Source organism: Polyodon spathula, chromosome 15 (assembly GCF_017654505.1).
Source record: "Polyodon spathula isolate WHYD16114869_AA chromosome 15, ASM1765450v1, whole genome shotgun sequence".
NCBI lineage: Eukaryota > Metazoa > Chordata > Actinopteri > Acipenseriformes > Polyodontidae > Polyodon > Polyodon spathula.
Window position 1 is genome coordinate 6,430,301 of NC_054548.1, and position 27,812 is coordinate 6,458,112.

Sequence of the window (27,812 nt, forward strand, 5' to 3'; positions counted from 1 at the left end):
TTGTACCACATTGTTAAATTAGGTGCTTTCTATTTTATGACTGTGAGGTGCAGTACCCATTTCTGTGCAGTAGGGGCAGTTTTGAGTAGACTATTCAAGAGCGGAAGAAACAAGTCGCTGTTTGTGTTAGCACTGAGCTGAGTGTGTTGCAAAGCCAAGGTTGTGTCACATGGAGTCCACTAATGTAGAGATCAGTTATGTAGTGTGGACATAGCCAAAATGTGTTAGTGGCCTTAACAGTGACCCAGTATGACTTACATATATATTGAGTATACAGCATATGATTTGTTTCCTGCTGGAGCGCACTTTGAGATGTTGTCTTCACATTTGGCACACAACTGTGAGTGCACCTCACACCCTGCCAAGTAAATTTATTGTAAATATTGTAAATTTTACAACCTTCTTGACTTATACAACAAAGTAAGCCAGTCAGCAACTCTGAATGGAAATGGGAACTTAAATAGCGTGTGATATATTTAGGCAACACGTTCTAGTTTTATTATTGCCACCTGTCACCTTCATGACTAGATCCCATCTACTTGCCCTGCAGCTGTGGTTAATGTATACAATGCCACCTTGACTAGCATCGCTAACTTCTTAGCTCTGGTTAGAAAGAAACAGCTTTCCTTGGCTCACTCTTGGTAAACGACTGCTCTCTGAGAACAAAAAGCTCAATGCAGGAGACTTGAGCGAATGTGGAGAGTCTAGACTCCAAGCCAATACATCTCAATTAAGAAACACCAATCTCTTGACAGGCTTCTCTCTCCCATGCCAAAACTATCTGCTTATCTATCCTGATCACCTGAAACAAAAGAAATGCAGCTTTCCTGTTTAAGACAATTAATAATATACTACACCCTGCATGTAATTCTGGTCCCGTCATGCTTGCCCCAGGAACCCTCAGATCCTTCATAACTATAGGCTCACCTCCAGCCTGTCATTTATGGCTAAAGTTCTGGAACAAGTGGTGGCTCTCCAACATCTCAAACATAACAATCTTTTAAAAAGTTTCAATCTGGATTCTGATATTTTCACAGTGCTGAAACAGGGCTCCTAAAGGTTACTAACAACCTTCTGCAGCAGACAGACTGGTAACGTCCCTCAGGGTTCGGTCCTGGGTCCCCTTCTTCTTAGTAGTTACCTGCTTGGGCAGCAAACATAATCAGGAAACATAACATGGGGTTTCATTTCTAAGCTGACGGCACTCAGATTTAATTTCTCTTAATCCTGCTGACAAACACGCCTCTTCTGCTTTCTCACGGTGTCTCAACCACTTTCTCCAGCTAAATTCAAGCAGAACTGAAGCTATGCTGACTGAATCCAGACACCAGCTCAGAAACCCTCTTCTCTTTCATTGTTTTCTTAAACTTATATCTGCAGCAAGGAATCTTGGAGTTATCTTTGATTCTGAGCTGTCTTTTGACTCTCACATCCATGTGTTTGCCAAAATCTATTTTCAGTTTAGGACTATTTATAGAATTAGACCCATGCTGTCTTAAAAAGATGCAGCGATCTTGATTCACGCTTCTGTCTCTTCCAGGATTGATCATTGTAATTCTCTCTTTATAGGTCTTTCTGGTTTTACCATTTCAGGATTTAAGCTTCTCCAGAACTCTGCTGCGCGTATGCTAACACAAATTAAACAAAGACAGCACATGAACCCTGTCTTGGCTTCCTTACATTGGCTACCTGTTAGTAAATTTTTTAAATTTGTTTTTTTAGCCCTACTTCTTACCTATAAGGCTTGTAGGGAACCTGACCCTAATTAAATATGTGAGCTGGTGAAGCCGTACACTCTGGGTAGTTCCCGTCGTTCCTCTAACTTGTCTACTCTCTGTTCCTTCTTTACGCTTTGTCTCTATAAGTGGAATAGCTTTTTATAACCATGATCCTAGACTGGAATTCGCTCCCTGAGACTATTCGCTCGGCTGACGCACTTTCGATTTTGTAAAAGTAGGTTAAAATCATACATTTTTGATTTGGCGCGTTGTGATAACTCTGTTATGAGAGGCGGTATAAAACGACCTATTGTATTGTATTTGGTTATATTTTTCCCTTTAATGAAGAAGCAAGTACATGAAGCATTGCAACTGGCACCTGTGTTCAGTCAGATGACAGAGGGATCACATGACAAAGGAAGCAAATGCACAGAGGGAGTGTGCACGCTACTTACCTAAACCACCCCATCCCAGCTTGTTAACCACCATAAAACAGAGCCAGGATGGTTTGCGGAAGAAGTGACAGAGCTGAAATACTACCTGTATTAACATTGCATCACATACCTACTGTCACTGCAGCCTTATCCCTAAATGTTCTTATGTTCTTATGATGAAAATAAATAACACGGAGATGCAAATTTGATATACAGAATACAAATCTATGCAAGGGACAACCTGGCAGTGTTTGTTTCATATCATAGGCATTTGCTTTTTTTTTCCTAAAAAAAAAAAAAAATTGGATTTTATTATATTTTGGATCCCCAAATTTCTACTAAATTACTGTATTGTTGTTGACTAAAAGCATCGCACGGAGCTGTGTAGCTTGGTGATGACGTCACTAGCTGCCGCAGTGAGAATTTGTTTTACGCCATCTTGAAAATCCTTTCCAGAAGAACAATCAGTCTGAGAGCAGTAGTGCTTGTCCGTCATTATATTCCTGTTTACCAATTGGGGTTTTAAAGGGGAATAATATTCCAAACTTGAAAAAAAATGGCTAGCCGAAATCTCAAACAGGTCAAAATCCACAACAGCTCCTCGCCTCCAGGAATTAAGAGTCAGAAGCGCGAGTCCGATTCGCCAGATGAGCAGGACCAGGCAATGCCCGCGGCTTCGAGGGGAGAGCCGGGCGCCGGCGACCCCGTGGAGGTAGGGTTAACCCTGGACCTGAAGAACTTCAAGAGGCCCGGCGAGAAGACATTCACCCAGCGCTGCCGGCTCTACGTCGGTAACCTACCAAATGACCTGACTGAGGACGATTTCAAGAAGTTATTCGCAAAATACGGTGAAGCAAACGAGGTGTTTATCAATCGTGACCGTGGCTTTGGCTTCATTCGGCTGGTGAGCACAGTTTTTTTTTAATTCTCCAGATAAAATATATTTACATTTCCAGTTTGGTTATGCAAAGTAGGAATTGGTGTAATTATGTAAAAAAAAAAAAAAAAAAAAAAAAAAAAAAACACACACACACCCACCCCTCCCCCTATTTTGAAGCTCATCTTACTGTTACTCAGAAAAGCATTGTTAAATAATGTGTTCCTTTGCTTTAGCTTGGTAAAATTCACAATGTTACGCTTTTTAGTACTGTAGTTCAAACACATTTAGCACATTCTACCTTTCTGTAATATTATATTTTTTGACATTGTCTTTTTCTTTGTTGACGCAGCGCCTATCAAATGTATTGCATACACACTTCAAGTACGGTACTTGAGCGGTGTATAATGCATGTACCACATTTTCCAACAACTTTCCCTGTTTCCCCGGGGTTTTATGCCTCAAATTACCCTGTGCGTGTAACGGTTATTTTATCAGAGTTTGCTGGATACATTGTAGCAAAATTTGATTTATCAGTTTGCTTTTGTGACGGAGGCTGTAATCGCTTACTCTCAAATGTAGTTTTAATTCTAATGTTTCTTATTTTACTTTTTTTTTTTACTCTTTCTATATAAGCTGAATCCTAATTATTGACAACTATTACTGCTGCTTTGTGGAATTCTGATTTTTCTTGAAGTTTTCAGTTTTTTGTTGAATTCCAGATTTTTAAAGGATTTTTTTGTATATCCTGTCAAGTTTCTCTGCATTTTTTACCAATGTAGGCAGTATTTACCGTAGGCGCCATCAAATTCTGCAAAGACAAACTAGTTATTTTTTTCTTTTGTTTATTTCTATTATATACTTTATTTAAACAGTAAAATCTTTTAGAGCTATTTTTCCTCATCTAACATTGTCCCATGATGGCTAACTGGAGCATTGCTGCAGCAGGGTGAAATATTCTTTCTGTGTGCTACTCTCACTGAAAAATAAATACATATACATACATTAATATATTAACACATTGCCATGAGATTTACAGTCTATTTCATTTTAAAATAATAAACTATTGTACAGGTTCTTGTATATAAGCATTTAATTTGTTTTATAATATCAATCTCCATTTTTTCTTTCTTTTTTGTTAATTTAGTAGTCGCCAATTTTTGTAGTTTCTCCCAAATTTAGATGATCTAATTATTTTTTAGGCTCAGCTCACTGCTACCACCCCTACGCTGACTCAGGAGCGGTGAAGAGGAACACATGCTGTCCTCCGAAGCGTGTGCTGTCAGCCCCCCTCTTCTTTTCACACTGCTGACTCACCATGCAGCCACCTCAGAGCTACAGTGTCGGAGGACAATGTAGTTCTGGGCAGCTTACAGGCAAGCCCGCAGACGCCTGGCCAGACTACAGGGGTCGCTGTTGCGCCGAGGTGAGCTGAGGACATCCTGGCAGACCTAAGCCCTCCCCCACCCGAGCGGTGCTCGGCGAATTGTGCGCCACCCCCTGGGAGCTCCTGTCCACGGTCGGCAGTGGAATAGAGGTGCAGCCGTCCACCTATCAAAAGGCAGTGTGCTATAACCACGTAAAGGTTAATGGATTGTTAATTATAACGATTTTTATTTTCCTTCTGTTTTTTTTTATATAAAAAAAAAAAAAAAAGTGTAGATGCAGAAAAAAACGTAACACTTGGGTCTGATGGATTTAGTCAAATATTTTAAGCATAGATATCAAACAATCACAGAAAATGTGTGCAAGAATACAGATCAAAGAATCATAAGTTTTCAGTATGAAATGTGACACACCATCAAAATTAAAACATTTCAAAGTTAGTATTGGTATGACCTCCCTGAGATTTAACACAGTCCTGGCAGCGTTGACGCATAAACCTGATCAGCCTGTGGATAGACTGCTGTGGGATGTTCCGCCACTCTTCCTGTGCAGCTGCAGCCAGCTGGCAAACGTTGACTGGTCGCGGTTGTCTCCTGTGGATGGCCACGGGAAGACCTCGATGTTGTTCTCTTGAAGTCGTGCAATTGTAATCGTAGCACTCTGTGGAAAATCAATATTTCCGGATTGGCTTGCAGGAACGGAAAAACTGTTGCCTCACAGACCTCGTCAATGTATCGATGAGCATTAACATTGCCCTGAATCTGCACCAAAGGTGTTCTTGTGTTAAAGAAGTTTAACAACGCAACAGTCAGCATAACGGTCCTGGGCCTGTGCGCTGACTCTCTGCCATCCATGACGTGGCCTGTCCCTCACAGAGCTGGTTTCCTGTTTTTTCTGGACTAGTCTGCTGATTGCTGAAGCAGGACAACTCATTCTCGGGGCAACTTAGCTCACAGACAGGCCGCCTTCAGTCATGCCGATAGCAGCCAGGCAATCTTCATTACTCAAGCTGGGCATGGTCATATCTTTCGCTGTTCTTACGTTAATGTTAATTAAAATCGCGACTTTTTGAATGGCAAGTTTATAAATTACGAGACCGAAGGTATCGCAGGAACCCAAGATGGAATTATTTTCCTTTAACTCGTTGAAGCCATCTATTGTATATAAAATCAAAGTTTATCGTGATAAGGTGCTTACCACAAAGGAATAAACAGTTAGACCGGTTTTCAATAAAGGGGAAATACTCGGTATCCCATTAAAATGAATCTTTGTTTATATCCATATATTTTTTAGCGTAAAACAAGCAACACATTTTGACACTATAGTGTCTTCATCAGGTTACAGACTTCGTAAATGTTAATGACACTGGGTCATTTACTTATGTACTGTTAACCAATTAGCAGTTACTAATTCAGTTACAATCAATTAATTAAAATCTATTCATATCAAAATGAGAGACATAACGCAGAATAATTAAATGCAGAAAATTCTAATTATAATACTATTGTAGCCTCTATCCCAAAAGCCGCTCTGATTTAATAATTTTAATTAATACTGAAGGTGGGAATGATTTTGGTAACCGTGTTAATAATGGCATTTGATGTCTGTGGTAATGTATTTTGAATGTTATTTAAAGTAGACATAGCAAATTTATTGTACATTGTCATGATCACGTTTTGAGAGAATATATTATACTGTTGATCTTGTAACTTTTTTCCTAATATATTCAAATTGTTGTGGTGTGTATATGTTTATGTTTATATTGTTGTTGGTTAGCACTTTAAACGAGCGTTAAAATAATGGTATTTGTCTAGGATGGTCACGTGCCACGTTGGTCATCAAAATTGGCATTTTTACCACCTTTAGACGGTTTACTACCATGCTCTTTACAAAATATTTTTTTAAGCTATTCACAAAATGTTACTTACAAAAATGGATTGGAATAGAACATTTTATCATTTGTATTTCCAGGAAACGAGGACTTTGGCTGAAATTGCAAAAGCAGCACTAGATGGAACTGTAGTAAAAAACAGACCGCTCCGTATTCGATTCGCTACCCATGGTGCTGCTTTGACTGTCCGGAATCTGTCGCCAGTCGTTTCCAATGAGCTGCTTGAACAGGCCTTTTCTCAGTTTGGTCCTGTGGAGCGAGCAATTGTCGTGGTAGATGACCGTGGAAGGCCAACTGGGAAAGGGTTTGTAGAATTTGCATCTAAACCTGCAGCTCGAAAAGCCATGGATAGATGTGCAGAGGGAGCATACTTGCTTACAACGTGAGTAATTCCCATTCCCATATTGTTCTGTAATGAACTGTTGTATTTTATTGAAACATGCATGCAAATAAGTGCACAACAAAAATAAATACTTTTTTTTGTTTGTTTACTGGGAAATTGCACTACAGCTAAGGGTTGATTTAATCAACCTATACTCTTTGGGACACAGCTGAATTTCTTTTGGGGCATTTTACAGTACTAGGGAATCGCACTGTATTTCATCAACCACACGTTTTTGGGGGTAAACCATGAATAATTGTAGATATTTGTTTGGTGCAAACCATGGCGATTTCTTGAGTGCTGTAAGCTGTGGACAAACTAGCTTGTCCTGGCAAAGTATAGGTTGTAAGAGTCCAATTTTTCTGGAAAGACACAAGCAGGTTGTCACACAAACACATATCTGTTGTCAGTAACATATATCACCTGCCACGGTTATAAATTCAAAATAAGAGCTAACGGTATGATGAAAAAATGTATGACCATGAGATATATTACCAGTATGTGCTAAATAGAGTAGAATTAGCAATGAAAAGTTTAATAATTTCATAAGCAGTTCTCCAGCTTTATGCAAAAATGTAAGTGACATACAAGAGGGTTGAATTAACAGAAGTACTGTGTGGACACATCCATGTTTCCCCAGAATCAGATATTTTTAACTTAAGCAAAATCGTTGTTATTTTACTATCAAGTTTCATGACAATTGGATAAGAAGTTCACAGGTGGATAGATATACAGAAAGAGAGCCTCACCCCCAGCATTATCTCTATAATCCGATATTTTCAAACACCTAAACTAAATGTTAATGCCAAGCTTCGTGACAAATGGATGTGGCTTGTGACATACTTTTGACCGAACTCCTCTACAGTATAACCCCAGGGTATTTCAACCAGAGTGGAGGAAAATATGGCCAAGAAAAGTTTGAACAATTTAAAGCTGTTTACCCTTTGTATAAAAATACTAGTGTTGTGGGATGGACACCCCTCTAGAGATGCTTTGTGATCTTGTTTCTTTGCTAATTATAAGTGTGTGCTAGATTTATAGCAGTAACAATGTTTCACATTACCTTTAAGTACGACTGAATGTTATTGTTCCAGATCGCCCCGTCCTGCAGTTGTTGAGCCAATGGAGCAATTTGATGATGAAGATGGACTTCCAGAAAAATTAATGCAGAAAACACAACAGTATCATAAGTAAGTAATTCCAGTATTAGTTACTGACAGTTTACTGTACATGCCTAAAAAAACTGTTTAGATGATTCTGTTAATATCTTACATCCGTACACCCTCAAAGAATGTGCCGTACTTGGTATTGCGCGGTAGTGGACTCTCAGGTCAGGATGGAAGTCCACTTGAGAAAACAATGTGATGACTTAGTCTGCTTTTTGAACACACTGTTGTTCTTCAAACAATAACACAAATAAATTTAAAACAAAAACCTAGCTCTTCTTTGAGTAAGCCTTTTATTCCACCAACAACAGGACAATTATGGAAAACTTCGAGTCCAATATCCAAACAGAAGTCAAAATCAGTACAATGTATATGGCTTTTCTCACTCTTTTTTTGCTACATTACTTGCAGCGTTAAGGCAACAGGATTCACTCAGGATTCCTGCTTTTAATGTAGAGTGAGTGCCGTGGGTGCCAGGAATGGTCTGTGAAAGCAGTGTGAAATTTGAGTGTTGGCAGACATTGGCCGCTGTGGAGCACTGCCCCAACAGCTAAGTCTTTGTACAGTACTTCGGCTAAACTATTGAAATGGCGGACGCGAGATCTTTGTCCTCAAGCGTTTCTTTTGAGTATCGGGCTCTATAGTCTCAAGAGGGCACGCCTAGCCCAGAACATGTTGATAGGCTGGTGTTCTTGTGCTCAAATACTGTGGACTAGCAAAAATGCAACTTTGTATTGCCATGTGACTGACTTAGGCGCAAAATATAATTCATGTCTTTAGTTTCCTCAACAAATAATTATTTAAAAGGGCTATTAAGATTTGAAAACAAAACTGGTTATTTGTTTAAAGTACATCCTGCTAAGAATTTTTTTTTTCTGTCATTCCATTGTCAAAGCAATAATTAACATGCATAGTTGTTTTTTGTCTTCTGAAGTGGTCAACTTTAAAAATAGTTTCTGCTTGTAAAATTTCTAAAGTTCATTTGTGTTATGTTTAATGGGCTCAATGAATTGTTTAGATGCCATCATTTGCCCTTGGCAGTTTTTTGCAGAAGGATACTATGCTGAGCATTCTTTTATTTTAGGTGCTTTAGCAATTGGATTTTTTTGTTGCTGAAATAGAAAAGCAAAGCAATTGCAATCATCTCGGACATATATTGTACTGGATACAAAAAAAATCTGTTAATGGTTCATCTTGCTCAACTATTGAGTGATGTGTTGGTATTTATCCAAATCGATTTAATCGAAGCAAGAATAGAGAGATTAATCGATTTACATTAATAATCGTTACATGCAGCACTAGGTAGTACCATTATAAACAGTTTTCTTTTTGAGTAAATACAAATGGGTATAACTCAATTAAGTCATGTTTACTATAACTTTCTTAGGACAAGGTCGTTATTTCGGTAAATCAATAAAATGTATCAAATATGCGTTGGTTCAATAACTGGGCAGTATTTAGTTTCCTAAACAATGATAAATCGCAAATATTTCCTACAAAGCACACCGTAAACTTTCACCTCATGTAATACTTAGGACAAAAATCCCAGTTGTTTTAGTCAAAATAAAAATCACCAATGTAAAATTGAGCAAGCTTAATACTAGTAGAGACCAATTGTAATTTCAATAACCCTACACTCAAAATGCTGGTATTGCTGTTTCACAAACACTTGCAAAATACACAAGCACCACAAAAAATATATATCTTTCCTGTGTAAATGATCCTTTCACTGACCTTTTCAAGAAATCCAGAACACATTTGAATAATTTAGTTGCATTTAAAACAGTGCAACTCCATCCTCAACCTCACTTCTGGTAATGTCTGTTTGTTTGTGTGTACCCATTTCCAAAATACTGTGGTCTAATATTCCCCCATTTTCATTATTACTCCTAATTATTGAAAAGAGCAAAATTGTTTTAGTTTGGTTAAACGATGTATACAAAACCAAAAAAACATATACTAACTCAGTAGCACAGTTAAATCAGCTATTTAATACATTATCATTGTTTTTTTTGCACTTAACCTTTTCTCCATAATAAAGCTAGCAAGGTAGACTCCTGTTTATACTTCTCCCCTTCATTTCAAACTTTATAAATGTTATTTTATGCAATGTCATATTTACATTAGATTTCCCCTGAGTCTGTTTTAAAGATGAAAGTTGTGTGGTAAGATAACAGCAGATACTTTAGTCTTTGCTTAAACAGAACTTTCTGGGGGCTAGCCTGCAGTTCCAGCAAGATGGTGCGCAGTGAATCCTAGCTCTCATCAGATACACCTGTTGCAAATTAGAATTACATCATTACTAGGGCCCTACTTGATTAGCTATATTGCGGATTATGCAATATTAGGTTTCTACTGCAATGTCTAGCAGTGTACCGGGGCAGCGTTGCAAAACACAGAACCGGTATATCTGCATGTTACAAAATCTAAGGACTTGATTTTTACTTCATGGCATGCACAATCATCTGTGCGAATTTGCAACATAGACTGATTTTATACTCCCGACTTCCCTCCGTAACTAGAGTAGTAAGGTACACGTCAGATCTCGCGCTGCTATTGAGTTTAAAAGTGTCAGGGATTGTGACGACAATGCCACATGCTGTACTCTGGCATATAATGAAGTACTACGTGGTATACTTCCTAATTCGGTGCCTAGAACATGCAATGCACACATTGTAAGTGTAGCTAGCAATCGGTGGCATAACATTTTTCTAAAGTTGACAAATTCGTTGCTGCAATAAAAATAAAAAAAACACTGCCCAGCTCGCAAACTGTGTTTTTTAAAGCTTTTCTTGCAGAAAAACAGTAGACAAGTCCTGATCAAGTGCTTCTGTGTCCAGAAGCAGTGCCAACGCGATGGAATTCATGGTTTCAAGCAGTTCTATACCATGCTGAGCATGTTAATGTATACAGCGAGTTCATTGAAAGTGAAATGAGGATTTCAGCTGACACACTACTGGGCACTTCAGTCTTGCTTTAAGCTACACGTACTTGCCACTTGAAATTGAGTTAATTGTTCAGAATGCCAAACCATTGATGAAAACGATCAAATCTTTCGAGTTGTGTTCTGCTTGTAGCCATGAAGCATAGATCACCTTTAGTTCTACAGTGGTATCCACAGTTTACAGACAGCAAAGCGATCCCTTTCGATCTTGCCTCTCACAATTTAGGTTGGACCCTAATCATTACTTAGACAGTAATGTGATAATTGACTAGCATGTGTGAGTTATAAAGAGACCGGTCTGAGGCGTGTTTGCTGTTGGGAGTAATGAGAGTTGGATGTGCGTGTCGGTGGGAAACTTTATAGAACTAAACAAAACCTAAAAGAAAAATACGTCGGTGCAGAGAATTTGCAAGGCTAAGCTGCCTAACGCAGATTTTTATGACAAGTGTGCTACTTGTCAAGGCGTCGCCAGGAGATCCTGATGCAGCTGATGCAAGGGCGTTTGCCATCCCAAGTGCAGTCAGTCCCTCTGTTCCAAGTGCCCCCTGTCCCATCACCAGAGGTGCTGGACGCATTGATGCCTCCGAAGTGATAGGAGATCGAGTCTCATATCAAGAGGAAGGGGAATCTGATATAGCGCCGCTGCAGCAACCGTTGCTGTCAGCCGAGCTCATACCTCTGATGCGGAGAGCGACGGCAGCCCTGCAGGTCCCATGGCTGGCAGCACTGAGAGGCACTTTACCTATGATGAGCAGCCTTCCACTCCTCGTGGCTCGTCCAGACTTCCTGTTTTGAGCTGCAGTCCTGAGACCACTCAGCGACATCCGCAGCTGTCCCACATGTAGAGGATGCACTTTATAAGGTTTTTGATGCAGAGAAACTGGGGCTGAACCACTTTCCACCAGTGGAGGCCTCTATTGCCTTGTTGGTACAGAATGCCAACCTGTCCCTGCTGTCCAAAAGATGCTGTATGCCCAAACAAGCAATGCCAGGACACTGAGGTGATTCTAAAGAAGGCGTGTGCTGCTAGTGCCTTTTCAGCACGACTGGGTAACTACATCAGTGTCCTAGTGGCATACCAGGCGCACCTGGTTAAGTCCTTTACCGACCTAGGTCCCTCCATTAAATAACTGGATGAGCATATCCAGGACTCTCCAATGGCTTTCTGAGCTCAGTAGGCAGGTGGTAGGCAGAAACCTGGCGGCACTGGTAGCTACACAGGTAGTTGTGGAGGTTGTCGCGCTGCTAGACGCTCGTGTCACCCCGGGGCACACGTTCGGTCCTGCGGTGGATGACATTCTACAGCGCTCCCCTCGCGCAAGAGAGACCACCAGGGAGTTGGTGCGTCTTCTCCCCAAATGCCCACCTCTGGTGTGCAAGGAAGGACAGCAGCAATGGCAGTCTGGGCACCAGTGGCATCCCATATTCCAGGCTCCAGGCTCCACGGGGTCTGGCCCGTCCTCAGGCCCAGGGCCCTTTTTCAAGGAACCATCTGGTACACTTGAATACAAGCACCACGGCACCTAGTTGCTCAACACTGTTAAACAGGGCTATGCCCTTCAATTCCAACATTCCCCTCCTCCCTTCCGGCCTGTGATAAGGACTTCTGTCACAAACCCACAAGCCGCTGCTGTGGTGGCTCAGGCGGTAGCGTCTCTGTTAGAAGCGGGCGAATCGCATTGTAGACCTGTCAGGCGCCAACAGCGGATTCTACTCAAAGTACTTTCTGGTGCCAAAGTGGGATGGAGGCCTAAGACCAATCCTTGACCTCAGACAATTAAACCTGTACCTGAGTCAGAGCCAGTTCAAAATGCTGACTATGGAATTGCTTTTGTAATCCATCGGACCAGACGATTGGTTCAGCTACGGTGGACCTGAAGGACGCCTATTTCCACATCCCTAGAAGACCAGCACACCAGAAGTACCCATAGTTCGCCTTTCAGAGGACCGTATACGTCTTCACTCCTGCTGCACTATGACATCTTTATTCGCTGGTGAAAATGATAAATTAATAACGCAATTATTGCTAAATGATGCAAACAACATTTTTTTCTTTGTGCACTCACGTTTTGCTGGGCTTGGTTCACCTTCAATGATCCCTATTGATCAGGCATCCAGTGAGACCAGGCAGAAAAAATAGAAAGGCTAAGATTTCCTGGATTTAGTAGCTTGACAAAATCTGCTGCTTAGGATTGCTGGATGAGAAGTGAGTGGTTTAGTGTTCCTGTATAGGTTCAGCTTTGCCTTCTGAGTCTGATCTTACCTACATGGACACCATAGGTCTCACTTGCCGGCTTATCAAAAATGCTTTGGATTTATTGTTTTCAAAATGTAGTGTTTTAACACAATGTTATAGTTCCTTGTATTTGAAAAATACATTTTTTTCATGTTGTTAAACAGCACTTAATGGTCAAAGTTTCTGCGGGCTCCAGAATGGAATTAAGTGTGTTTTCTAACGTGGACATTTTTTAAATTTTTTCAATCAAATATTCAGAACCAATTACTAGTACATGTGACTAGTAATTGGTTAGTAGTCACATGTACCACTACTACTTGAAGCATCTGCTTTGTTCAAACTGATTGGACCTGAACTACATTTAAACTACTTTCTTTTAATAAATACAATTTATTTTAGGGAAAGAGAGCAGCCCCCACGTTTTGCTCAGCCTGGTACATTTGAGTTTGAATATTCGTCTCGATGGAAGGCCCTTGATGACATGGAAAAGCAACAGCGTGATCAGGTTGACAGAAATATCCGAGAAGCGAAAGAGAAACTTGAAGCTGAAATGGAAGCTGCTCGTCATGAACATCAGCTCATGCTAATGAGACAAGGTAAGGATGTGACTTGCTGTGTCCTTTACTACAAAATGTAATTGTTAAAATATCATAAATATAGTGTAGATAGGGCTGTTTAACTAGCTAAATTGGTAAACAAATATTAATATTTAAATTGAATATTGAGAGGTATGAAAGTTTACTAATGTTTTGTTTGTGCATTTTTTTTAATGAGAAATGGACATAAACAGAGTTTGACGTTAATCTGTGTCGAAGCATTATCTGTTGACAATGAAAGTAAAGAAAAGAATATATAGAGAAAGAGCTGTGGCAAAAAGTTTTGCATCACCCTATAGAATTAACAAATTTTGCTTAAGTCTAATTCAACTTGCTGAATAATGTTACTTTAACATACTAAATTACATACCGCTTTGAAATTTTACTCGGGAGTTGTCTAATTGTTTTAATGTTCAAACGGCCAAAAAGAAACTAAACAATACATCTGAGAAAAGTTAACATACACAAAACAAAGGATAAGCAAAACATTAGTACATTTTCGTACCTATCAGTAATCACTTTTAGGAACTATATTTTCATATTTTATTTCTGCTTTCCAAAGCTAATTAGTTTTTTTATAAAATTAGCATCAACCTTTTTGTTTTTTGGTGGTCAAGAAATTGCATAATTTTTTCCAAAAAAACCCCAAACATTTTAATTTGCAGTCTTACTGTTTGGAATAGATCGATTTTACATGTTTTGCTATTTTGTACAAAGTAAATATTGTAAATAGAAATGTTTGTATATTATTGATTGTCTTTGATAGATCTTATGAGGCGTCAGGAAGAGCTAAGGCGTTTGGAAGAACTGCGAAACCAAGAACTTCAGAAGCGCAAGCAGATTGAAATGAGGTATGCAGAGTTAAGAGGAGTTGGTTCCCCCTCAAATACGTAATGCCCTCAGAACATCTGCACTGTGGGGACTAGCTGCAGTGAGGAGAAAAAACATAATTGGATAATAATTGGTCACTCCTAAATTAAAAAAAATAAAAATAAAAATTAAATACAGATTTGATCAAAGACTATTCTAATAATTTGTATGTTAAATCTTTTTTTAATAGCACTTACACAGTTTTGATAGTTTTATACAATTAAACATCAACAAAATAAGTGCAATGAACTTGAAAAAAGGTTCAATTAAAAGTAAATAATAATATATATATAACATATATATATATATATATATATATATATATATATATATATATATATATATATATATAATATGGAATTAAAATTATAGCAGAACATGTACATGTATAATGGTGAAAAATACAAAATGATGTTTTCGAAGTATCCGCACAGTTATATCTATTTTTGCTAAATTAGTGCAAAACACTAATCCAAACCTAGCAGCGTGATTTTAGAACATTGCTACAGTCACAGTTGTAATGTGCTTTTTACTTTATAGAAATAAAACATGATAAAGAGAATAATTTACTTACCTTTTGCATGAGAATGCAGTAGCATCTGTTGTCCAACAAGCCGATTGGCAGGCTTTCCATTTTCAAGAATTCAGACATATACAGGCTTTTATATATATCCTCGTTCTCTGAAATTAGAATTGTAACCATTAAGGTTGATGCGTCCATGATTGCAGCAAGCTTGAATGAAACATGATGCTGAGATCTGTGAGCACAGTCACTTTATGCTGTGAGCAGCTTTGATATATCTTATTCAGGTTTTTGGGTCTTTAGGAGGTAAATACCCATACGGTAATGGTTACATTTATATTTCAGGGAACCAGGATTATGATAATAACAATATAGTTGATTTTTACAAAACTTTTGTAACTTTACAAAAACATACATCTAAAACAGACAGATCTGGGGAATGCCCCAATGTAATTTAGAGGTCTGCAGTGTTGAAAGAATGTTGTGGTCCAATTTGGACAAATTGGTGCATCATTTTTGGTTGCAAAAGGCAAAATATTGTCTGTTGCATTGTTAGACATGAGGAAGAACGAAGACGACGTGAAGAAGAAATGATGCGGCAGAGAGATGGCTTCAAGTCCAATTTTATGGAGAACGTGAGTAAAAGACCAATTTTCTCTCAGCGTTACACGTTGAAGGTGTTTGTGTTTGCAGCGGGCAATACACTAGGACAGGATTGCTTAGTACGTTACTGTAATATGTTGTGCAGTCACAGTCTCGTTGGCTTTCTTTTAGCTGTTTTTCCTAAAGTCTTAGTGGTTCAAAAGACATACATATTGAGTTTTCTGATTTCTGTTTCTGGTTGTGTCAGCGGTTACAATGACTAGGGAGATATATATATATTAAATACAGTAAGCCATTTGATTTACCTATCTCTAAATAAGTATCTACAGTGGTAGCCAAAACCAGCTATAAAAATATTGAAATATGACACGGTACTCTCTGTGATAAAACTGAAGTCACTATGATCTGCCCTATATCTTCTGCACACTATCTGACTTGATTATGACTGAAATAGTGTTACCAGTGGATGTCACACGCTGAAGCTCATGAATTCCAAAAGTGCATAACTTGCATTGAGTTAAAGTAAGTTTCGTGCTGTACGATTGCGGTAACAGCTCAAATATGCTGATGTCTACGGTAGATCAAGAAGTTAAGCAGTGCTTTTGCTAAAGAGATGCCTAATAGTGAAAAAATGTGTTGTTACAAGTGGTACATACACCAACAGTAAGCAGAGTAAATAAATAAATACACTGCCTCTCCTCTGATATGGCTGTGTGCATTTATTTGTAAATACACGGCAGTCATTTATTTTCACTTACTATGCCAGCTGTGTGCACATTTAAGACCGAGAAGAAATGAATGGGTTTCTTGTCAGCAATGCATTTCCCAAGGGTGATAAGTTGACAATGTACAGTAATTAATTTAGAAGGACTAGTGAGTACAGTAATTAATTGTTATGTATTGTTTTGTTTATCTAGTTTAACTATTGTATGAAATTAATTTGCTGGTTACACAGAACTAGCATTGACCCTGCCCCATATTAAAGTATGAAATGTATTGTTCCTAGAATTATTTATGTAGCGTACTGATCCAGGTGGCACAAAAACATCTGGTTTCCTCATTTAAATTGTTTCAGGAAATATGGGAAACATTTGTAAAAAGCATAGGTGCTGGATTTTTCTGAACCTTATTGGTTCTGTAGCTTACAATGGTTACAAAAAAAAAAAGAAAAAACATTGCCCATACCATAGGATACCAACCACGATACTCATAAAATTCAAATCTAGTTTTTAAAAGTATATGTCCGTGCTTAACAAATTAAATACATTGGCCTAATTACAAGTACGATATTCAATTTAATTGTTTCAATAATAGGGTGACCAGGTGGCTCCATGTTCACTCAGACAGGCTGAGAAAGTTCAGGTTTTACACTCCCATCATCACACTATGTTGAGGTAACTAACCTATGTTTTTAAACACATTGGGGTGATGGGAGTCTGCAAAATCAGAAATGTCTCACTTTCCAGGTGAACATGGAGCTGTTTGATCGCCCTATCAATACATGAGGCCAGATCGCGTAATAACAATAGTTATAATAGTAAAAACAGTTTAATTTATATGCTTTTGATGTGAAACAAGTACACGGGCTTTTAAATCGTCTAACATTTTTAATAAGTGATTAGTCTTTATTAATGTTAATAGTACATTACGAATAGCGATTGTAATAGTGTGTCTAGCATAAAAAATATTTTTTAATTGAAACTTGAATGAACATTAGTCAATTATTAATGTTGCACCCTCGTTTTGCATGCCGCTTTTGGGTTCTGCACGTAAATTTAAACCAATTTACTAACAAGTTTTTCAGTTGTACATAAGATACACAAATGGCTTAACAGGGGTCAATTAAAGAAGAAGAAAGTCAGGGGGGTGGCAAACCTAAGTACAATTGCAAATAGTGTAGTTGCTATTTGTTTACAATGGGGAGGAACATCTTTGGCTGTAGAAACAGGTGATTGTGACATCACAACTTATGCTCCTGATTTGAGAGAGTTTTAGTAAATGTAGTCCTGCTCATTAAACTGAGTGGTATCAGGAGTGGACCAACAATACAGTTACACTGGCTCCATAGGCACAACTAGAAACCAGAAGAACTTTCCACAGATGATTCACAGTGGAACCACAGCACTAAAAGGTACAGAATAAATTAACAGCTCAGGATAGCAAGGAAAAGAGAAAGTATGGCTTAGGCTGTATTTTTCCTGGTTATCATGGATTTCATGATTTCCGTGAAATCTACCCATTGCCGTGTAATGTTTAGTTCCCGGTGAATGTCCTGTTTCTGTGCTTTTATATGGGTGTTTATTCAATTATCCAGTCGCTATAATCTATATTAAAAAGTTGCATTTAACATGTGTAGGGGTGCTGTGTTTAGAACTATTGTTAAAATTCATGTTTAACTTGAATAGTACTCTCGTATTCATAATCACTGTTAGAGCCACTGCTGCATTTATTACCATATGTGGGGTTGCTTTGTTAATTTAGTTTGTCAGTTTCTTTATAGTTTTATTTACATACGCTTACCTATTGCTTTTCTCTTACTTATTCTGTTCATTTCATATGTTGATGCACGTATGTCATGACAAGTGTAAATACTTTTGTATTTTTTATAGTTCTGGCAGTTTTCAAACCTTTCGCATTGCCTTTGTGTCGCTTCTTGTGTAAGGTCATGTCACTGCAAAAGTATCTTTATGCCTAATAAAAAATTACATCACATCTGGTGTGTAGTGTTCGTAAGTCCTTTTGTTTATGCATTCTTTGCTCTCTTTTGCCACGTGGTGGCAGGACGAATGTAGTGCTGCTGTAGTCGGAAAAAACAATGGCAAAGCTGCAACATTTTTACGTTATATACAGTATCGCAACGCTAATAGCTGGTTTTGGCTACCACTGTAGTGTAGTTGGTGATTTATAGAAGTTTCTACTTGTTTTTTCAAATCAGTATGTTCTCCAACTAACAGAACTGTATATGTAAAATCAAATTTTAATTTATATTATCTGTGTAAACCTTTATTTTACATTTAGGATGTGAATTGTACAGTTACATCTTTACAACTTGAAACTAGCTTTTAAAAGCTAGTGTTCCAAGATTGTGTGCTTTTGTAAATGTGTGTAATGTATTTGTGGAAAGCTAGCACTTCACAAACTCATTCTTACTCAATCATCTGTGACAAATACAGTACTTGAAGCTCTTGTTTTGTAAACATAAAATTAGCAGTATTAGTAAATCAGCAAGGCTTAACTTCTAATACATCAATGTATTTATAGTAGTTTTACATTCTCTACCTGTATTAAATTGTTCAAACAGTATATGACACTCTCAGATGATTCAATTTCAGATGATTAATGCATGTATTTGTTTTGTGATTTAGGAAATACTTTTATCATCGACAAGCCAAAGCATAAAAAATTTTAACTGGGGCATCATCTATATTACTGCAATGTAAGGAAGGAACCATTGGCCATAAAGGTTGATGCCTATTGGTGTTATAGCATTAACAGGGAATCATTTGCGTCAAAGTACTAGTAATAAATGTAATTGTTGCATTTTTACAGGGACACACAGCACCTCTTGATGGATGGCATCCTTTAACCCATTAGCAAAATATTTTTCAAAAGTTGGCAACAAACTTTTTAAACGGCCCTACGCATTAATGTTAAATTGTTTTTTATAGGGTTGTTTGTCTAGTAGAATGAACTGGCCGCATGGTCAAAATACAAGGCACAATGTTTGAGGAAACCTTCAGGTGATTTGTGATATAAATACTAAATATCTACTCCTTCAGGACAACAAATTAAATCTGTGAAAGCTGCAGTGCTTGGTTATTACAGTAGTACATGCATTACTGTTCTACAGTTGAATGTATCAGACCTACAAACCACTGAGCTGTAAAGACTACTGCAAATACTGTACTGACTACAGTTACAGTGGTTTGTACAGTAGTCATGTTGATACTGGGGTGGTTCTGTTCAACATCAGGAATTGTATTGAATTATTACTAATATTTATAATGCTTTGCATAACCTTTTTTTTTTTATCTTTTCATTCTATAACCGAAAGGTCATAAAGACAGAGGACCTGTTTGGAAAACGGTTTCATAAAATATCATTCTAAAGGACAGAATGATTAAGATCAACATAAACCCAAGTCTTTGCACCTTCCCTGCTTAGTTTCACTGGAGTGAAGTTAGCTTGCTTGCCTCAGCGGAGTGGAAAAAACAAATAATTAATGCACAAGGCAGGCGAAGCAAATAATGCAAAAATCTTAAGTCTGTATATAGGTTTCACTTGTTTCATTCACACTGCGTTCTGTGTGCATTGGCACACGTGTTTTATTACTCAACACCATTCTCATGCTTGACCTAATTGAATAGGTATGTTATACTTTTGAATGAATGACCAGCCAAATTCAATCATAGTATGTATTCCAAAAGTACAACTCTCCTTCTAAGCAAATACCAGCAATAGATTTTTTTCCCCATTTTCAACCATGTGATGACAAAGCCAAAGTGTTCTATTGTGCAAGGTGCTTGTCCTTTCTCTTCTTGTAGAAACCTTCTGTACTGTACATACTGTAAATGTTGTATTTTAATGTAGTGATTTGACCTGTCCTGCTGTGGAAAGGGACAGTTTTATATATATATATATCATTTTTTGATGAATTTAAAAGATAAAATGGAAAATAGCAAAAAAAAAAAAAAAAAAAAAAATCACTGAGGTGAAACAATGTCTTGTAATTTGCCCAAAACATCATTGTTTTTCAACAAAACTTTCAGGAAGTATTGTAAGGTCCCTCAAGTTTCTTTTTGAAAACACGAAGCAGAATACAGAAACAGTAAGATATACTAAATACAGTGCTGAAAAAAAAAAAATATATATATATATATATATATATATATATATATATATATATATATATATATATATATATATATATATATATATATAATTTTTTTTTTTTGAATTACAAGGGGTCTTATAATACTTTTTTTCCTTTGGTTAAGGTCTACCATGACATTTTTATGTAAAACATTTAAAGATTTTTATAGGAAGAGAGTCAAATACAGCCAAAAACTCCAGGTCCTGGGGGATCATCCCCCTAAAAAAGACTTGGTTCTTAAAGGGTTAAGGTTTCTGAACAGAGAAAGTGCACTTTTTAGTTCTTGTTTTAACATTTGGTACACAGCTGTATTCTATGATTGTCTCAATTTATTTTGCAGTAAAAATGTACGTTTTCACAGCTACATTTGGAAATATTCAATTGGAGGAGCCAAATAACTTTAAAATCACTTCAATCACAGGACCTTTCCAGTCATTTTACATATTTTTATAAACAGAAATTAACTTCAGAGCTGTTTGATTTAAAAAAAAAAAAAAAAAAAACCTTGATGTACAGTCTGCCACTGTTTAGATCAAATTAATAAACACCAATGTCTTTAAATTTGGTGCACAGCTATATGCAATGATTCTCTTAACTAAGATTCATTAAAATGTTATCCAGTAAAAATGAACTCTTTCATTGTCGTTAAACTCTATCCATATCAATGAAACAGATCACACTTTTTTTACATTTTAGGCCAAGTCTGTTTACATTTTCAGTATATTAGTAATTTCAGTACTTTGTCAAGTCAAGCTTTCTGAATGAAAGGTGGATAGCGATGCCAGTGTAAGGTAAAGGTTGATTTAAGAGGAGTTGGGCTGCTGTGTCTGCATTTGAGAAACGGCGGTCCAGAGCTCTGAAATATTATGACATCTTGATACAGAATCTTTCTAAAATACAGAATAATTTGTGTTTTTTGTTTGTTTGTCTAAATACTGCCATGCCTGTTCTTTAAAAAGCATTTACATTTTCAGGGTTCTTCACAGGAATTTTCTATAGGTGGGTGACAGAGCATTGTAGCCAGGAACACAACGGGGAAAGAAATTTGTTTGCCCTCCTGTTTTACAGTACCAGGTGTTACCTTAAAATAATTAGATTAGAAAATGGGTTAGAGAGTTCCTTTAACTTGATTGGTCAATATGAGGTCCTTAACCGGTCAAATGTTATCTTTCAAATGTATGTTTAATCACTGTTCCAAGTCAGTCCACTGGAAAATGCATAAATACAGTATCGATGTATTTAACCTTTTTTTCTGCTTGATGAAAGAAAATCTTTCGTAGTACATGCCTCTGAATGTTGTTTGTCAGTGGGCCAGTTTCCATGCGGGGTTATTTACATGTGAAGTGGCAATGTGCGAGCACTTTTGGGTGAATTACTCACGTGCATTGGGTTTGTTGCTGGAAAAAAAATGGCCAAAGAGAGGGATAGGGTAAAGCTCATTTACTTGTGTAAATAATAATTTTTATTTTTATATAGCGCCTTTCATAGTGGACCACCATCACAGAGCTCTTTACAAGATACGAGACTAGGGTGTGTGAACTATGCGTCGGCTGCAGAGTCACTTACAACAATGTCTCACCCGAAAGGCGGAGCACAAGGAGGTTAAGTGACTTGCTCAGGGTCACACAGTGAGCCAGTGGCTGAGCTGGGATTTGAATCGGGGGGGGTCCTCCTGGTTATAAGCCGGTTTCGTTAACCACTGGACCACACAGCCGCCGATGAAAAGACAAAAACACAGGAAAACTACGCCCATTTTCACATGGAAATCCACATTTCACGTGAAAATGTTAGTGAGCTTGTTTGTCCTTATGCGACACAGCTCTAAATATTGCAAAGGAACTGGTCAGTTGTTACTCTGGGTTCCAAGACAACAAACTGGGTGGTTGTATGGTTAGCAGTGGTGTATTTCACCTTAATGATAATGCGGGCAGCTTTTAAAAAAAAAAAAAAAAAAAAAAAAAAAAAAAAAAATGTTTTTGCTGTGTGTCTGTCCTGTCATGATGTATATCTCAGTGGGTTTACAGTTCTGTATAAAACCACTTCCAAATACACGGTCATCTAATCAGCAAATCTTTTTAATGACAATCTTTTATTCATAAATAGATATAAAAATAATTTTGCCAATACGTTTTATGTACCTAACAATAACTTAAATACTGAAACTAACACAAATACACGAACCTGCGATCAAATATTAAAAATAAATAAATAAAAAAATAGCAGTACTTTTACAAATTGTTCACAAACCGTATTAGCTTTTGTGTATGAGGTACCAGAACTGAAGAACAGCTCGATGTTGGTGAAGTGTGTGTGTGTGTGTGTATATATATATAATATATATATATATATATATATATATATATATATATATATATATATATATATATATATATATATATATATATATATATATATATATATGTATAATATAATATTGTTAAATAGTCCCACAGGCTTTTGCATTTCTCAGGTTGTTCTATTTTTTTTTTTTAAAAAGTCACTTTCTATACATTAAAATCTGTCTAATCCATCCCTTCTACATACCAACATTCTCTATAGTTCGGTATGATGTTTGTGTCCTGACCAGAACCATATTGAGTAGTGTGATATTCTGTACAATCTGGAACCTGTCTATTCTGGAATCTGGCATGATTTTTAAGTCTCTGATGCCTAAAATCAATGGAACTCTGTGGCATGTGATTCTTCTTTTCTAAGATGAAACGTAGCATAAAAACCAAAACAAAAGCAAGATGTTACAGCTAATAAAAATGACTAAACATCCACACAACAAAATAAAATTTGCACTTATTAAAAGTTTCCCAAAACCATCACAAAGCGCAAAGTGAAAAATGAATGATCACAAGGCAAACCGTTTGAGAAAAGAAAAGATGTCTTTAAAAGTAACACAGAGAAAAGCTGAACGGCAGCAGAAAGCACCTGAATCCGGCATGCATATACAGTACAGTCACTTTGACTTCAGTGATGGATAAACGAGTGTGACTCATATCCGATTATTTCATTTTGGCCAGTTCCAACCCTTATCCATTTTTTACAGGGAACACAAAAAAGATACAATGTCAAAAATACATAGCTGAAGTGAATTTTAAAATAAGTAGGCTTCTGTTTAGATGTACTGTAGTTGGTTTTGTTGGTACAGTACTGTATTTTCAACAGAAATGTTTTAATTCAGAACGATATGATTCTGAAAATATAATTTGCCAAAAGGTGACTATGGACACGTGGACAATGGACAATGTAGTATGTACTTTTAAATCCGATGCATATTGTAGCAGTACGTGAGATTCCCCATTACCGACTCAACAGCAAAATGAAATCAAAATATTACCCATGCACAGAACTGCTTAAAACGTAAAAGGCAATGCAATTTAGCAAAATATGAAAAGAAAAAAAGTTTCCAGAATTAAGTCCAAAGTCCCTATTCAAAATTGCAGAATATAGTGCTCGATAAGACCCTAATGTCACAGTCCACTTGCAAATGAAAACGCACAAAAGCAACTAAAGAGCACAGATTAAATTTTTTAAAAAGCAGTATCTAAAACTGTTTAATGATTAACTTTTACATTACCATAGTTTGTCTCATTCACTTTGTTTTTGCTGCATTTTTGTTGTGACACTGGAGGAAGCGCTGTGCAAGTGCACATTAAAAAAAGAAAAAAAAAGTGGTCTGTGACAGATAAACAAGTACATTGTAATATTGAGAGGGGCTTTGTATCAGAAAACTGGTGACAGATCGGAAATCACTTATGACAGGTAAGTGCAATAATTTGTTATATATATATATATATATATGGGGATTGATTTTATTCTAAATACAAGGACTGTAAAACGCAACTGACGTGTATCTGGGTAATGGAGTATTGAGTATTGACTGTATGAATATCTTTCTATGAGTGGTTTAAACATATAACAGGTAATTTTGTTTAGGCATTGTTGTGTTTTTAAAGTTTTCTTAATGGGTATGTACATTATTTATATAATTGTATTTAAATTGTTTAAATAGTTTTGTCATTTTACCCCTTTTAGTTGGTGTTAGATTTTTTACAGTAACTCTAATCTAGCACACTTGCCTAATGTGGCACAAATTTCATGTTAATGTGAAGGCCAGGAGTGAGGGATTAAACCTGCTGGCAGTGCAATCATTCACTTGTGTTAAAGGCACAGTAGCATCTGCAAGACCGGTGGCCCTGAGTTTTTCAGCTGGGCGGCGACAGTGTTTTGGGGGTGGGGTGACCCACTTGGCTGAAAAGGCCATTATGTAACAAAAGCACCCATGTTTTCAATCCTAATGGGGTTTGTAGGTGTAGTGTGATATATGTAACCTGTTGGGAATGTTCCTGCAGTAAATTGGAGGATGCAGCAGGAAGGTGAAATTTATATTTTGTTTTCTCAGTCAGGATTAATCAAAATATTTGAATTTGTAAGGGTTCTGCAGGGTAAGGAGATTTAATATTTTTAAGTGTAATTTTAATCTTTTTTTTTTTTGGGGGGGGGGGGGGGGGGGGGGGGGGCATGTTTTATTGTGTGGCGAGGCAAATATGAAGAGAGTGTGCATTTGAAAGGTAAGGTTCATGACCTACCTGTAATGTCTCCACACATGAAATTCTCAATTTAAATGGGCAATATGTGATATGTCATTTAGTAATATAAATGTGCTGAATAGCAAAGACCCAGCACTTATATAGACAAGAACATCTGCTGTCTCATCACCTGTTAGGTACCCATAAAATTACAATTTTAACAGTTAAGCAGTGAAAACTTAAGTGGTCTTAGTGTATGTAGTATAGTGGTGCAATCAGCAACCTAATTTCTTAATTGATTATCACATAGGCATTTATCAACAGTACTCAATGCATCAACAGCTTTTTATTTTTCAATATCAAGAACAAACATTAGGATTTTTATTAGACGCTCCAATAACTAAAAACGCTGCTGTACAGAAGTTAAACAGCAAAGCACAAAGTAAATTCCAATGAGAACACTTTAGATAAAAAAAAAAAAAAAAATAGTACTTGTGTTCAGGTAACAACTGAATGTGACTGAATCCTCACCATGTGTCTCTAAGATGTTATTAATAATAAATTAATTTAATTTAAGTAATTTCGATCTGAAATCTACTTGTTCATTAACATTACTGTTACCATCATGTCACAACATTTACCGTCTACACGAAATCCAGTAATTTGCCAAACATCGCATTTCCGTCCTCCCTTTCCTTTACCCGATAACTTGACAATCTTCGTGTCGGATTTTTCCATTTAAGGGTTGAGCTTTAATTCTCAAATCAGGAAAATAAAAATTAACTGATGTGACTTGTCAACACGAATCCAGAGGCCGAAAGCTTATATCCTAGCAACGCACAGTCGTTGGCTACCTACCATACTAGCACTAATGTAAGACGGGACACACAACTGGAAATGGGAGACTTCAGACCTGCTCACCCCACACCACACACAGTCATTTAGAGCTTTCAGGACTTTGATTTTTAAAAATTGTGTACAATCTATTCCAAAATAAACGCATCACATAATTTCCAGTGTCATAGGTACTGGATAAGCAGTAAATTATTAAATCAAAAGTGTCTAAGAGGCAAATAATTGAATGTGCTCGAGATTCACTGTCTTTTTAAGTCTGCAGTGTGATACGGCATCAGTCCTGGATTATTTTCAGTACAAAAAAATCCATACAGGTAAAACAATCCAATTATACCTTTACTTTAAATTTACACATTTGATTACAATTTTTTAAATTACTGTTTTATTTAAAATGTAAAATTAAAATGAAATGTTTCCTTAAGCCCCCCCCCCCCTTTTTTTTTTTTAACACCAGTAGTTGGATTCATTTATTTATCCTTTCAGATCAGCCTTCTGGTGCAGCTTTGGCTGCTGATCAGGAAAGCACTCTGGTTTGTCCTTTGTGGCATTGAGTTCAGTAATGTTGGTTGCTATTGCTTTTATAATTCTATACTTTATGGGGCCTATTGTCCGTTCTGTTAGAAAGTAATATTCGGTAATACCAGAAAGCTTAAATGTTTCTGTTTCTATACAACGACATCATGGTAACATCCCGGAAAGGTGTGTGCATGGAAATAAAAAGACTAGTAGACGAAAAATATGAATGTAGTGTCTCAGACTAATGCATGAATAATCCATCTTTATTATGGGGGACCGTTTTGAGAACCTACTAAGATATTTTGTAGTGTCCTAAATCTGAATACATTTCTGTTGTATGTTTTGTATGTTATTTTTGTTCCAAGTAGTGGTACAGTTTTCCCTTGTAAGCAGAACACTGGTTGCGTGGTCTCCCCTGTGGCTCTTTGCTACATTGTTATGGAGGAGGAGGAGGAGCCCTATACAAAATACTTAAGGATATCTAGATTTATTTAAGTTATTTGTGGGATGGGGGGTAGATTGACATTATAATAAACAACTATACTGTTTTTTCCCCTCTTTATAGAAACGTAAGACACTTGAATTAATTTTAGAATGTCAGAAACACAGGGTGCTCCCGAGTTCCGCATCCAGTAAAACGCTCCATGTTGAGTTCAGGATGCGCCCTGTAGCCTGGAGATCGCAGGTTGGGATCCAGGCTGTGTCACAGCTGCCCGTGACTGGGGGTTCTTAGGAGGCGGCGCACAATTGGCTGAGCGTCTCCCCGGTAAGGAGGGCTTAGCTTTGCAGGCGAATCCATGGTTCACTGTGCACTAGCGACCCATGTGGCCAATAGGGTGCCTGTGGTTCTGCACTGGAGCAGCCAGATCGGTGTTGTCCTCTGGCACTATAGGTCTGGTGGCCTCTCTATGGATCTGCAGTGCAAAAAATGATAGATTGGCAGGAGCAAGTTTCGGAGGACGTGTGTTCTAGCCACCGTTTCCCAAGTCGGCAGGAGAGTTGCTTGCAACCGTGAGCCGAGGATACAGATAATAATTGGGCATACAACATTGGGGAGAAAAAAAATTGGCGACGACTCCATTTAAAAAAAAAAAAAAAAAAAAAAAAAAAAAACAACAAAAAAAAACACAGCACTCTGAACAAAAGTAGTTCTCCGATGTTATTTCTCTATAGAAGTTCTTAGTTTAGCCTATACACTTACAAACAGCAGTACCAAGTAAAGTAATTGTATCAGTCTTTTTGATTAGATAAGGACCCTGGTTAACCTTGCAATAAATGGACGTTTATAATTTTAAACAGCCATGCACTCGTCATATCTCATAACATTACATCTTGTGTTAGATCGCCATAATTGTGGGTAAAGAATGACATTTTCCTTTTGCTTGATTTAGTGGAGAGAGAAGA

The 27,812-nt window shown here is 37.2% G+C and overlaps 1 protein-coding gene across 6 annotated transcripts in view; it reads left to right on the forward strand.

Moving 5' to 3' along the window:
* The first annotated feature begins 2,518 nt into the window (after positions 1-2,518).
* The window catches only part of LOC121327775 (paraspeckle component 1-like), a 57,659-nt gene continuing 32,365 nt past the window's right edge, over positions 2,519-27,812 (forward strand). For 2 of the 6 annotated variants that reach the window (XM_041271976.1, XM_041271973.1), the window contains exons 1-6: positions 2,523-3,056; positions 6,387-6,688; positions 7,783-7,878; positions 13,434-13,630; positions 14,397-14,481; positions 15,580-15,658. In XM_041271976.1, coding sequence (XP_041127910.1) covers positions 2,709-3,056; positions 6,387-6,688; positions 7,783-7,878; positions 13,434-13,630; positions 14,397-14,481; positions 15,580-15,658 — 1,107 coding nt within the window. In that variant the 5' untranslated portion in view covers positions 2,523-2,708. Of the gene's footprint in view, positions 3,057-6,386; positions 6,689-7,782; positions 7,879-13,433; positions 13,631-14,396; positions 14,482-15,579; positions 15,659-27,812 lie in introns of all 6 variants that reach the window. The other 4 variants (XM_041271975.1, XM_041271974.1, XM_041271977.1 and 1 more) reach the window with 4 other exon arrangements.